The sequence below is a fragment of the Tarenaya hassleriana genome, unplaced genomic scaffold (assembly GCF_000463585.1).
Source record: "Tarenaya hassleriana unplaced genomic scaffold, ASM46358v1 Cleome23, whole genome shotgun sequence".
Classification (NCBI taxonomy): domain Eukaryota; kingdom Viridiplantae; phylum Streptophyta; class Magnoliopsida; order Brassicales; family Cleomaceae; genus Tarenaya; species Tarenaya hassleriana.
This window is the reverse complement of record NW_010965625.1, coordinates 2,403,809-2,415,730: the sequence shown is the minus strand read 5'-3', so window position 1 is coordinate 2,415,730 and position 11,922 is coordinate 2,403,809. Positions and strand designations below refer to the sequence as shown.

The 11,922-nt window shown below is 38.6% G+C and overlaps 3 protein-coding genes across 6 annotated transcripts in view; all 3 read right to left on the bottom strand.

Moving 5' to 3' along the window:
- Positions 1-101: 101 nt before the first annotated feature.
- Positions 102-2,026, bottom strand: LOC104815380. Of its 3 annotated transcripts, XM_010543750.1 has the most exons (6): positions 1,925-2,026; positions 1,647-1,818; positions 1,456-1,546; positions 965-1,194; positions 790-875; positions 102-481 (listed from the first exon to the last, which is right to left on the bottom strand). In XM_010543750.1, exons 2-6 carry the CDS (start codon positions 1,749-1,751, stop codon positions 331-333), a joined length of 663 nt encoding a protein of 220 aa, XP_010542052.1. In that variant the 5' UTR covers positions 1,752-1,818; positions 1,925-2,026; the 3' UTR covers positions 102-330. The 3 variants fall into 3 exon arrangements, with proteins under 3 accessions (XP_010542052.1, XP_010542051.1, XP_010542053.1); XM_010543749.1 differs by lacking the exon at positions 1,925-2,026 and having other exon boundaries at positions 1,647-1,918; XM_010543751.1 differs by lacking the exon at positions 1,925-2,026 and having other exon boundaries at positions 790-862; positions 1,647-1,918.
- Positions 2,027-2,204: 178 nt separating this feature from the next.
- LOC104815379 (adenine DNA glycosylase) lies at positions 2,205-5,281 on the bottom strand. 2 transcript variants are annotated; one of them, XM_010543746.1, is made up of 7 exons: positions 4,777-5,281; positions 4,148-4,207; positions 3,840-3,959; positions 3,651-3,748; positions 3,028-3,557; positions 2,803-2,909; positions 2,205-2,625 (listed from the first exon to the last, which is right to left on the bottom strand). In XM_010543746.1, exons 1-7 carry the CDS (start codon positions 5,266-5,268, stop codon positions 2,527-2,529), a joined length of 1,506 nt encoding a protein of 501 aa, XP_010542048.1. In that variant the 5' UTR covers positions 5,269-5,281; the 3' UTR covers positions 2,205-2,526. The 2 variants fall into 2 exon arrangements, with proteins under 2 accessions (XP_010542048.1, XP_010542049.1); XM_010543747.1 differs by having other exon boundaries at positions 3,840-3,950.
- Positions 5,282-6,585: 1,304 nt separating this feature from the next.
- LOC104815378 (homeobox-DDT domain protein RLT3-like) overlaps positions 6,586-11,922 on the bottom strand; it is a 7,437-nt gene continuing 2,100 nt past the window's right edge. Inside the window, exons 5-19 of the mRNA XM_010543745.1 lie at positions 11,872-11,922; positions 11,556-11,783; positions 11,406-11,462; positions 11,117-11,330; positions 10,900-11,000; positions 10,703-10,789; positions 10,420-10,551; positions 10,072-10,212; positions 9,672-9,794; positions 9,054-9,497; positions 8,338-8,718; positions 7,621-8,220; positions 7,432-7,536; positions 7,084-7,324; positions 6,586-6,909 (exon numbers count right to left, since the gene is read on the bottom strand). Of these exons, the coding sequence (XP_010542047.1) occupies positions 6,887-6,909; positions 7,084-7,324; positions 7,432-7,536; positions 7,621-8,220; positions 8,338-8,718; positions 9,054-9,497; positions 9,672-9,794; positions 10,072-10,212; positions 10,420-10,551; positions 10,703-10,789; positions 10,900-11,000; positions 11,117-11,330; positions 11,406-11,462; positions 11,556-11,783; positions 11,872-11,922 (2,928 nt within the window). The 3' untranslated portion in view covers positions 6,586-6,886. The remainder of the gene's footprint in view (positions 6,910-7,083; positions 7,325-7,431; positions 7,537-7,620; positions 8,221-8,337; positions 8,719-9,053; positions 9,498-9,671; positions 9,795-10,071; positions 10,213-10,419; positions 10,552-10,702; positions 10,790-10,899; positions 11,001-11,116; positions 11,331-11,405; positions 11,463-11,555; positions 11,784-11,871) is intronic.

Genomic DNA, 11,922 nt, shown 5'->3' with positions numbered 1-11,922 from the left:
TTCTAAGGGATTTCCAAAAAACAAAACAAAAAAATGTCAAAATAAATTCACTTTTATGGGTTACAACAAAAATTTATGTCTTTTTTTTTAAAAAAAAAATATTGTCACATGAAATGGGTCTTTTACAATCTCATTCACACATTATTTTCAACATTCACAAGTTCTACAGTTTCACTTGTGCAGCCTAATGAAATGTGATATTTTTCACTTGAAGTCTCACAACTTCTACAAATGTTTTACCATTCACATTTCTGTAAAAAGAAATCAGCCAAAGAAAATGTTTGTGAATAAGGAAAATATACAAAGAGATAGAGGAAGCCCTTCATTCATTCATTCCACACAGGAATGATTCCTTGTGCTGCCAGTCGTTTCTCTACCCAGAAAACGACGTGGTTTGCTGTCAGTTTCCTCTCGTCCACCAGAAATGGCTCCACCGTGCTTGCTCCTGAGCCGTAGGATGAGATGGAGAAGCCCTTCGCTCCTGTTTAACCATTCAAAAATACGTTCAGTTCTTCGGTTCTAGAGATGTTTCCAAGAATCCGAGAAGATTCTGCTGTCAGTTTTTGTAGAATCCGAAATGCGGGAGGGGGGAAGAACAGATTCAAGATTCTCTGATGTTTTCAGTGAATATTTACAGAAAAGGGCTCAAGATTCTTATGATGTTGTGACGATACAGATTCAAGATTCTCTCATGTTTTTGTGACTCTGTACTGCTTTAGGAAGACGGATTCAAGATTCTGTTGTTTTCTTCTGTAACAATGCTCAACGTGTCGAGAATGACCAACGTACCTGTGAGGTTTCCGCTCGGGAAGAACGCCCAGAACGAGTATGGAATACCCTTTTTCAGGAAAGAACCTTCCAGCTGTTGAAACCACCTTTTCGAACAGAGTTAGAGATCGATGACATATGAATATCAAAAGTAAAGTACGATTTGATTGTAATGATATTCAATGTTTTAGAAGACCTTGTTGTCTTGGAAAGATAGCTCGATATCAGCAACATCATCTTGGGATTCAAGAATGGATTTAAGCGGTGGAATCACGTCTTCCTCCATCATCTGTGGCAATGGTTTCACAGCTGCTTTTGCTGCCGAAGCCGCTGGTTTAGGCTTCTTCACTGGTGCTGCTTCTGTTTCTGTTTCTGTTTCTACCTCTCTTTTTTCGTCTCCCTTCTCTTCCTTCTTCTCCGTGGCAACTAAGCAAGCAAAAGAAAGTTACTTTCTAACGCTTCAACACCGAGAAAACGAACTAACAGCAAAATAAAAACGGAAGAAAACAAAAATTTGTATTGATGAAAGTTCTTTACTGATCCATCGAGATCGAAACATTAGCGAAAACACGAGTTTGGAGGCGGGCTTCTAGCCCTAGATTTACATGCAAATTACATGTTCTGCAAAACTAGTTTACAAGCTCCATGCAGATAGTAAAACCTGAAATTGCATTAACAAGAACTAACCAGCAGAAGCAGAGGCAGAAGCAGAAGATTCTTGTACTGCTGAACAGAGAACCACACACCGCAACTCGTTGTCCCATTTACTAACACTTGGCTTCAGACAACAAAAAGAAAAGAAACTTAAAAACCATTCTCTAACATTGATGGAATCAGTACACATATACATACATACACCTGCGTATGTTTATTATTACCAATGGCAGTGACAGAGACAAAGAAGAAGCAAGAGTTCGTGTATTGATGGAGACACGAGAGAAGCTCGGAACTCCAATTGCTCCTCCTCCTCCCAAAGTAGCCATCTTTGCAAAGAACACAGAAAAGCTTCTTCCAATGGCGATGGATCTGTTTCTGCAATTTTCAGTTGGTCTGAATCATCATCACAATACCATTAGAAAGATTAGTGGTTCTTGATTTATCCAAACAGAGGGTGTTTAAGGTCTGTGAATGTGAAGGAGGGGGTATGAAGACTTACCATCCACAGAAACTTTCTCAAAGGGATATATATCATGGTTGATCTATGCCACACAAGTTTTCATAATTTTCCCCAGCGTTGTTTGCTTATATACATATATTTTCTGAACTATTAAGTGAATAAAACATGTGATAAAAGACAAAAGGGTGGTCCAGGAGATTGAACCAAATCTATCCTTTACCTGACTGCACTGCATCATATGAATAACCCTGCTCTTTAATACAAGTAAAAAGCCTTTTTTTTTTGCCGGAATTTCTCGGCAACCACAAGTATATAGTGGTTGAATCAATCAAAATGTTGAATATTTCAGGAATTCATCATCATCATCATCTGGGTTGCTGAATGTGTTTGCAGTCAGAGTCTTACACAGGGTGCAACCTGAGAAAAGAAAAAGAAAAGAACTCTACACCAACATGTGGATTCATTCAATTACAAACCCAAGATATCATCTCAATCGATCAATCCCAAACAAAATCTTCTCATCTGATGAAAACTTACGAGAGACTCCAAGACTCACTCTGTATACTTCCCGATTCTTTTCCTCCCATGCTTTTTGTCCAAATGGGGAAACTTTTTTTCACAGGTCATGATGATGGAGGTTACTATAGGTTACGTTCCCTCGACCTCGACGTAATTGTTTTACTTGACCGGGTGGAATCAAGAGATAAGCCTTTCTTATACTCCTCAACCATTAAGTACACCTGCACTTGATGTAACAACGAATGAGGTGTTATTATGCATACTCCAGGTCAAGAACAGATGCTGCCTTTTAGAGTTACCTAGTTTATGTCCAAGATAATCGAATCATGATGGAACGTATCATGTACTGTTAACCAATATATGTCACATTTCCACATCCAAGAGAGAAAAAGAGTTACCTTTCTCACAGCCGATGTCAATCCCATGGTAGAAAGAACATCACTGTCTGCAAACTTCCATGTTTGAGTGTCCTTGGACTGTTCTTCAAGCAACACATTTGTTTCACCTTCATCAAAGAGAAGATAATTCGCTGTTTATACTACTCCAGCGAGAGATTGCGTATTAAACTTCTCATGTGGGCTAGGTGGGGAAGAGATCAAGAAAGAAGGAGACATAAGTCATACCTTCAAGACACAGAACCAAGAGCTCCACATAAACTTTACGGCGTATGTGAGTGAAAATGTGGACAAATTCCCCAAGATCCTTTCTTGAAACAACAGTATGTGTTTTCTTTAGTTCTAGCTGAAACGTTTTCCTCAAATAACGGTCGATTTCTTTCCTCCTCGAGGTCAAATCAGCTTCCTCGTTCAATATAACAGAAGGAAACTCCCACAGACCAGCAAGGAGACCCTCATTTGGCCTCTTTACGAGAAGAAATCGGCTTCCTGATCTGTTTCTCTCCTGATTCAGAATTTCAACAGCGCTGACACAACAAAAGTCATGTTTTTGCTTGGCTTTTACCACCTTTGTTGGATAATCTGTCACGGGAATACGCCCATTTTGCTGGAAAAGTGAATATGCACGGCACTGAACAGAAACTGGACAAGAAGAGCAGCCTGGGTTCAGAGGAGTGCAAAGAGTGGCACCAAGCTCCATGAGAGACTGGTTGAAATCCCCAGGACGGGAAGGATCCACTAGCTGAGCAGCTAATTTCCTGGTAAACAGAAATTCCACATAAATCTTTCTTCATTCTTACTCTCGTTACAGAACAATAATGAAACATCCAAGAAATTGGAGAAATTTTTACCAAAAGTTCTTCACTGTATTTCGGTCTTTTGGATTAGCTGAAATGGCCTTTAGTCTGGAAAGCACTCTGATCACGTTTCCATCAACTACGGGAACCACCTGGAACGGGGAAACTCCAAGAAAAGCCTTTAAACGTTCACTTAGTCAATGTATTATATCAACAGAAGTCACACTTTCATGATGGTGATACCTCGCCGAAAGCAATGGAGGCAATAGCTCCAGCTGTGTACTCTCCTATTCCTTTAACTTTCCGCAAGGCTGAAGCTTGATTAGGAAATCCCTCTTTCCCCGCAACAATCATCTTAGCACCCTAACAAAAATCAAGAATTAACATTGACTTAAAGATGATATGGTGATTGTTAAAGTGTTAAACCTCATGCTTATGAAAATGCCAACCACAGCCAAAAGCATCATTTCGATCCAACAGGCCACAGGCCATAAAATAGCAAGGCATTCGAAGTAGATGAAGAAAGGATATATGAAGTTTGAATTGCTCACCTCTAACAGAAAACGTGCTCGCCTATAGTATCCCAATCCTGCCCACATATCGTTTACCTCCTGCACAGCATTCAACAAAATATCAAATAGTAATAATAATCGAAATGAAAATGGTCTTTCATTTGCAAGTCATAGGGTATAGTCTTCCCTAACTAAACAATAAGCAGTACAGAGAAAACCGAGGAAACAAAGTTCTGGTTCACAATGATAACACAGCAAGCAAGATTTCTACGTCTATGGTTGGAGTTCGAATATAAGACTCATGACAACTCAGAGCCAAAACAAAAACAAAAACAAAATGAAAGGAGCTACTCTTTCAACCTTTTCCTCAGGCTCTTCACCTCTGACTAGCTTTAGAAAAGGTAGATTCTTTGTCCAAACGAAAACTGGAACACAGGCAACAAACAGAAAGATTCAAGGAAGGGATCTTGGTCGAGATGTTTTGTTCCCAGCGCAAATAACAATCACCGAGCCACGGCTAATTGGTTAACCATTATCATTCCAAACAACCATGGAAATGCACAGAGAAGCACGCAAAAGGGCTTCCTTTGTAGAGGCCGACAAAGCAAAAACCTTCAATAAGAAAGCACACAAAGCTTTGGAACAAAACCCATCTGCAAAAAACTCACCTCAAGCGACGCCTGAGCTAGGTCATCAATGGTGGGCCATTTATGCGTCCAACGTTTGTAATACTCCATCACTGTCTGAACCCTAGTTTGCTGCAGCATCACCTCCGACACCCACACCTCGTAAGCTCTTCTCTCCTTCTCACCTTCTTCTTCTTCCTCTTCCCCGTTTTCGCTCCTTCTCCTCCTCCATGGAAGATCTCTCTGGTTCTTGTCGTACCAATCAAGCAAAGAGACCCTGATTTTCTGGGTTTCTCCTTCGCTGAAGAGATCTTCCATATCTTCAAGGGCTTCTTCTCTCTTTTCTCGAACCCTCTTCCTGAGTTTTAAGCGCGGCTCAGAATTCGACATCGTTCCGTTTCCAAAGCTGGAAGCTTTACGACGGAGAGTCAGATGGCTCTTCGGATTTTCAATCTTTGCTTCTCTCGAAGCGTAGTCGACCGTTGATCGTTCGGAAGCAGGGTTTAGGCGCACGCTAGGCAGAAGAGAAGCCATTAAATTAGTAGAAAAGGACTGAATTGAAACTTCATATAGTATCGGCGAATTGGAAAACATACTGTAGTTATAAAGGGCATGTCTGCAATTTTGGAGATAGCATTTCGCACGTGCGGGACATGTCCGAGCGCTTGAAGGTTGGCACCGTGGCCATTTCGGATTTTAGTTCGTATTCGATTCGTTTCTGTATATTAAGTTCGTTATTTTTTATTTTAGAAAAATAATAATTGTTTAGTTTATATATTCGGTTCGATTCATTTCGATTCGTTATCGATAAAAATAATCATTTTATGTTTTCAAAGACCTAAACAGAGGTGATCAATTTGGTTAATAATCTTTTTGAATAGAATAATATATAATCGTAATTAAATTGAATCTCGTATAAATTTTGAATTGATGTGACTTCTTCCAACCGGAATAAATTGAATAAAATATATAAATAAAAAATTCGATTTTTTTAAATCAATATTTTTATCAATACATACCGAATTTGAACCGAACTAAAACGGATCAAATTGAATTGAATTTGCGATATAAAAATTAAAAGGTTATAGTTTTTGTACAAAATAGTTGAATTCGTTCGGATAGAAATCCAAAATGATTACCTACGAGTAAGGTATAAAACAGATTGGCCAGACCCGACCTATCTCAACCCATTCCATCTTAGATTTTTTTTTAGTTTAACTCGGTCCGACTTATTTTTTGACGAGTTAAAAATTATTTAGTTTACCCAACTCACCGTAGTTCACGAACCAAACTAAACGACTCACTCGTCAAATACATATTTAAAAAAATATCATAAATATTATAAATACAATAAAATTTTGGAAATTTAAATAAAACAAGTCAAATACATATTAGAAACACAATTTTTGTATTAAGAAAAATTATAAATATTTAAAAATATTGAAAATTAAAAAACTATTTTTTTACTAACTCGGGAGAACTCATTTGACTCTTTTTTTCAGGCTCAAATTTTTTAAATCCAATTCAGAAAAATATGGAATTATCCCATGAGTCGAGCCCATTCGACATCTTATCTATCTTTGAGTCGGCGAAGTTATAGAGAAGAGATGAGTTGAAAACCCTAATTTCACTGTTGATTCAAATCACTTCCATGATTCAAATTCCCTCGGATTGGATATTTTCCGTATGATTCAAGAAGTGTGAAGGACCAAAAACTGGGATTTCAAACACAAAATCAGAGCAAGATTTATTCGTATACAACGTTGAAAGAGTGGGCAAGCAACGCTGCATATTTTCCGTATGATTCAAGAAGTGTGAAGGACCAAAAACTGGGATTTCAAACACAAAATCAGAGCAAGATTTATTCGTATACAACGTTGAAAGAGTGTGTAGTGTTGCAATGCATATGCTGCTTCTGCTATTACAAAATCAGATTTTTCAAAATTTGAGTGTTTGGGATTTATGAGATCTCGCTATATATTTATATATATATATATATATATATATATATATATATATATATTCTAAAACGTCTGTACATAATATCTGGACTGGAATCACTCAAGAACCACAGCAACAAAAAACCCAGCTCCTCTCTCTGTACAATCTTCTTACCATTCTCGTTCCGGAAACCCGAAACAAAGAGCGTAAACTACAGCTTCGATGCCCGTTTACCTGAAATACATCGAAAAAGCTTTCTCCGATTAGCAACAAAACCCGTCAACCAGATTCTTTTTCGAAGTTTCGATGCACAAAACGGGAAAGAAATGGAATTTTCATTGTCATTGACGCATGGATGAGGTTCTATAAATAGGAAGGTAAGGTGGGGAGTTTTATATTCATACATACTTGTACTTCTCGTCCTCCTCTCTTGGTTACTTTCTGGTTGCAACTTTTCTAAGTAGGAAGCAGTTAAGGAGTCCAATTTCACCAGCCAGAGCGCGACGGCGGATGATGTTTGAGGAATAGAGGGGAAGCAAGTAATTATCTCTTCCATTACAGGGTGAGAATGCCCATCATCATCATCACCATCATCATCATACCGCCATAACCAATCTACGTTGATGGCACCGACAAAGTTTCCAATTACCTTCAAAGCATATCATCATTTCATGTGTGTTACCCCATGGAGCCGATTCAAGAAAATTATCGATGTGAATTGAGGTAAGAACAGAGCTTGTGTAATAAAATGGGTACCTGTAAAAGCTCGGACAAAGATGATGTTCTTCGAAGTCTTTTGACCCATAATCTACGGGCCGACTTTCTCCATGCACCAATCAGGGCTTCTTCAGGCATAGCAGACTAAGAAATGCAACTTTTAATTAGAGAATTATAAAAGGGAGCTAATATAAATCAATGTTCAAGAAAATGAGTAAAATGCCTAACCTCAATTGCATGGACTGCAGCTTTTAGGGACTGTAACTGCGGCGGCAAAACTTTGTGTTCGGGAAATGAATCATCCTCTCCTTTCTTCCTGCATGTAGCAGCATGCACAGCATATCTTTCTTCAAGATCGATATCGAGCTCAAAGGTAGCATGGCAAATCTTACAGTGCTTCTCATCTCTCCAATACAAATCATGACAAATCTTACACCTAGTAAGTGAATCAAGATATGATCTCCTACTGTATTTTACAGCATTGAGATTAGAATAAAAGCTAGCCCATATCCAGTCATCAAACTCTTGAACACGGATCCACCTCAGCTTCTGCTCTCTCTTACTTTCCACCTCGAAAACTATAGCCCCACGTGGAGAAGACAAATGGTTATTCGCAACCTCAGTCAGACATAGATTGTTGTCTATATCAGAAACTGGAGAAGAACTATCCTCTCTGACTACATCTGTAAATCTTGACGTATCTGACTGAGTCATCTGTCTACTCGACATTGCTTGACAAAGAAAAGCTTCTCGTTTCTCCAATGACCCAATAAGATTAGCTTCCCGTGTGCCTCTGTCATCCAAAATCGATAGCAATGCACGCAAAACCTACGCCAAAGAAAGTCAAAGACGGAAAAGTTGGCCACACAATCGGACAACCTTTGACAAAAGTTGAATTAGACAGTGGAAAAAAGTGATTTCGGCAAGAGCAAAGGAAAACATTACCTCCTCATTGTCAATAACTTTCCAGTGACCATCTTCAGAAGATTCAAAGTACACACTCCTATGGCCAGGGTCATTTGTGTGGCATGGGCCTAAGAAAAGCCAATACCTATTGAATCGACGATCAGAACCCAGATATACCGATTGCATAGGGTGACCATCAGCCTTATCTCCAGTCTGCTTAGCAAAGGCTCCAGCAACTGTTGAAGAATCAATTGGACGAGAATCAGAAATAGATTCTCCTTTAGAACTATGAAGTTGCCATCCATGGACCCAAGATTCACGTGGATAATTGTGCTGATTTGATGAGCCTCTCTTAATTTTTCCACCAGAACCGCGAGTATATATACTTGGGACACAGTCAACATTAGTTTTGGCTGATTCCTGTCATGTAAGATCATCAGTAGCATTAGCACCAACCAATAATACCAAACAGAAGGTTTAGAACCACTCTGCCGTAAATACCTATATTCTAACGCAAAAACACTTGCTCAATTTTCAAGGTTTCCAAGGTGAAGAATGCCAATTCAGGCTCCCTTATAGGACAGAAACTCGTTTTGTCAAATGGCCAAACCAAATGAAATGGATGTTAAAAGTCTGCCTACTCATGCTGTCACTAGAGGTGGAAAGATGGACAGATTTAGATTTCAGATTCCAAAATGTTAAACCAGAGCTTCAAAAGAAATCAAAAAGTACTGTCAAGATAGCATGCGTATTACCTCCATTCTGACAGTGGAACCTGAGCTAAGAATATCGATCAAGGCCACCAAAACATCCAACTTCTCTTCAATGCTTAGATCTGAATAGTCCCCTTCCATCAAGCCTAACAGCCATGGTTCTCCAGGATGGCTTTCATCAATCTCAGTATTGACATCCAGAATTTTATTTTTACGCTTCTGTCTGCTCCTATGCCTGATTTTGCTAAGCGCAAGATTTTCAGAATCATCACCTGAACTAGAAGAGGAGTCATCCTCAGGTTCATCAACACTTCCAAAGTCATCAGAATCAGACTGGCTCTTTTCTGGATCCTCAGAGAAACAACTAGCACGCAAACGGTATGCTGACCCGGAAATCTTTTCAAATAAAGTAATATCACTTGCTAAAGTTGCAGATATTGATCGCTCCAGTTCCTCCGATGAAGTTGCTAGATTCAGCTGAGCAACCTTCAATTCCAAATATATAACACTCATTCTCATAATTGTACAACATCAGTTGTTTAATTAGATGTCACCTAGGAAATTTAGTGTGTGGAAGTAAAACCCTAACAGGTATGATCTTTCAATGTTTGTCCATGATACATCTATTTTACAATTAGAAATTCAATTTCAGAGGGTTACCTGGGCCGAATTGGCAAGGTCAGAGACTTTCAAACCGTTATTGCCTTGCTCAAAAAGCAGTCTAAATAATTCGCCCTTTAAGGTTCCAAGACAAAGGCCATGCTTTATCAAGAGTCTCCTTTCCTACAGGGATAAGAAAACTACGCTTCATCAAGCTCATATTCACCAGAAGAGTATTGTGACAAAATAAACACGAAAAATATCAGTATGTGGAAACCAATAACTAAGAGCCTATACTGTTCTGCCCTGTAATTAATCCAACTTGTACAAGCAAATTTTCAAATTCCAGATGCAAAGATAGGACAGGAGAATTGCATATTATCTCAAATAAAAAATAACAAAGCAAGTAAAGTCAACTGACAATTTTGTTATAAAGTAAAAAGGTCAGAAAAATCAGCACCTTACTTAGTTCTTCTCTTCGAACAGCACCCTTAGCTGAACCAAAACCAGCTGCAACCAATATTTGACGCAGTATTTCAGTCCATGTTAATGGACTTAGTGAATCCTTCCACAAATCTAAAATAAGTATTTGGCTTTCAACCTGAAAACAAAGGAAAACGACACAACCTATTAAACGGTGCTCCTTATTTATACTTCAGACGATGAATAAGGCTGGAGAAGGGAATCAAATGCAACGAAGCAACAACGTCCAATACACCTAGGATTAACCACAGCTCAATGACCAGATTTTGTAATCCAAGAAAAACAGAAACAGAATTTAGAAGCACAGCTGGCCATTTGTACATACCGAATGAAGCAATGCTAGAAACTTGCATGATATACTTAAGTTTGTGAAAGTTCCCCTTTGCAGCTCAGTTTCAAGATCAAGCACAAGCAGCTTTAGAAGGGAAAGATGAATTTTACCAAGTAGCAGAGAATCCTGAGGTAAAAAGACAAGCAAAATAAAAGAAGTCAATATATTTTGTTATGCCCAAAATATTGAGAGAGAGAGAGAGAAAGGGCAAAGAAATAACTGTCTTCTATATCGATAAAATACAATCACGTCTATTAACGAAATTAAGAGAGACCACCTTATCATGAAATGCCTTCACAAACTCTTCGAGTGTGAAATAATGCATGTCCAGAGCTACTGAATAGGTATAAAGGAAATGTAGGACCTGCCAAGAGAAGTACCGGATGAGACTAGCAAATTGGTCAGGTGATAGCTAATTTAAGAACACAAAAAAACCACCTAGAGTCCTAGACCCAACTCCCATAACCATCATACCTTAAATAGTTTTTTCACAGACTCTGGAGAAGAATCCCATGGATGCATACCAAACGGCAGCTTCATCTTGACAGAATTTGGGGGAAATTTGGGTAGCAAATCTGGCAATAACAACAAAATGCTTAGAGAAAGCCATGACATGTGACACATACACAACACCCTCAAATGGATTTAAAATTTTTTGAGGATGACCTGGGAGATTAATAGAAATACGAACCTTTGCAAAGAAAACAAACATGTAGTCCGCTGCTAGGATGATGGCCTGAACATGTCAATGGATTCGCTCCAGCCTGTAGCTCCCTCATTTCCAACTCTTCATCATCCAATAGTATTGCAAATTTTTCTTGGTTTTCTTCAGATACCTCCTCATCCAGGGAAAGTTCACAATTTTCTTTGCAAGCTACTCGGGTTTTATCTTTGTGGAGTTCCACCTGCACCAAGTCTCACAATTAATGATTGAATTGGATGATACAAAACTACAAACTTGCAAACAAAGATTCAGTTACCTCTCTATTTATAGAACACTTCTTTTCCCTTGAACTCTTCTGCAACATTTTCTGCTTCTGATAAATGCAATTACTGTTAGTTGATATTTAAAAAATACCAACATACAGACAAGGAAAATGATCTAACGAGAAAAACACAGAATTATTTACCAGTATTGATGCTAGCTGCCTTTGCTTTTTCTTCTGAGGTTGAGATTTTCGTGATGGTCTTTGATGCAATGTTATTCTTTCCTCAGGTATATCAATTCCAGGAGGAATTACGCCAGTTGGATTCATCGCCCGCCACACTGTCATCAAACCCTTACCTATACCATGTTTTGCCCGTGTAGCATTCTCCTCAATGCAATCTCGATTATGATGATTCATCAGCTCAGAAATCTAAAGCAAACCCAGAAACAAAAGAAGAAGTAAATCGGCACAGCCAAAGAAAATATATCTCATGTACTACAGAAAAGTTATCCAATACCTTTCTCTTTCTTGCTACTCTTTGTTTTTGTTGAATCTGATCAGCAGGAAC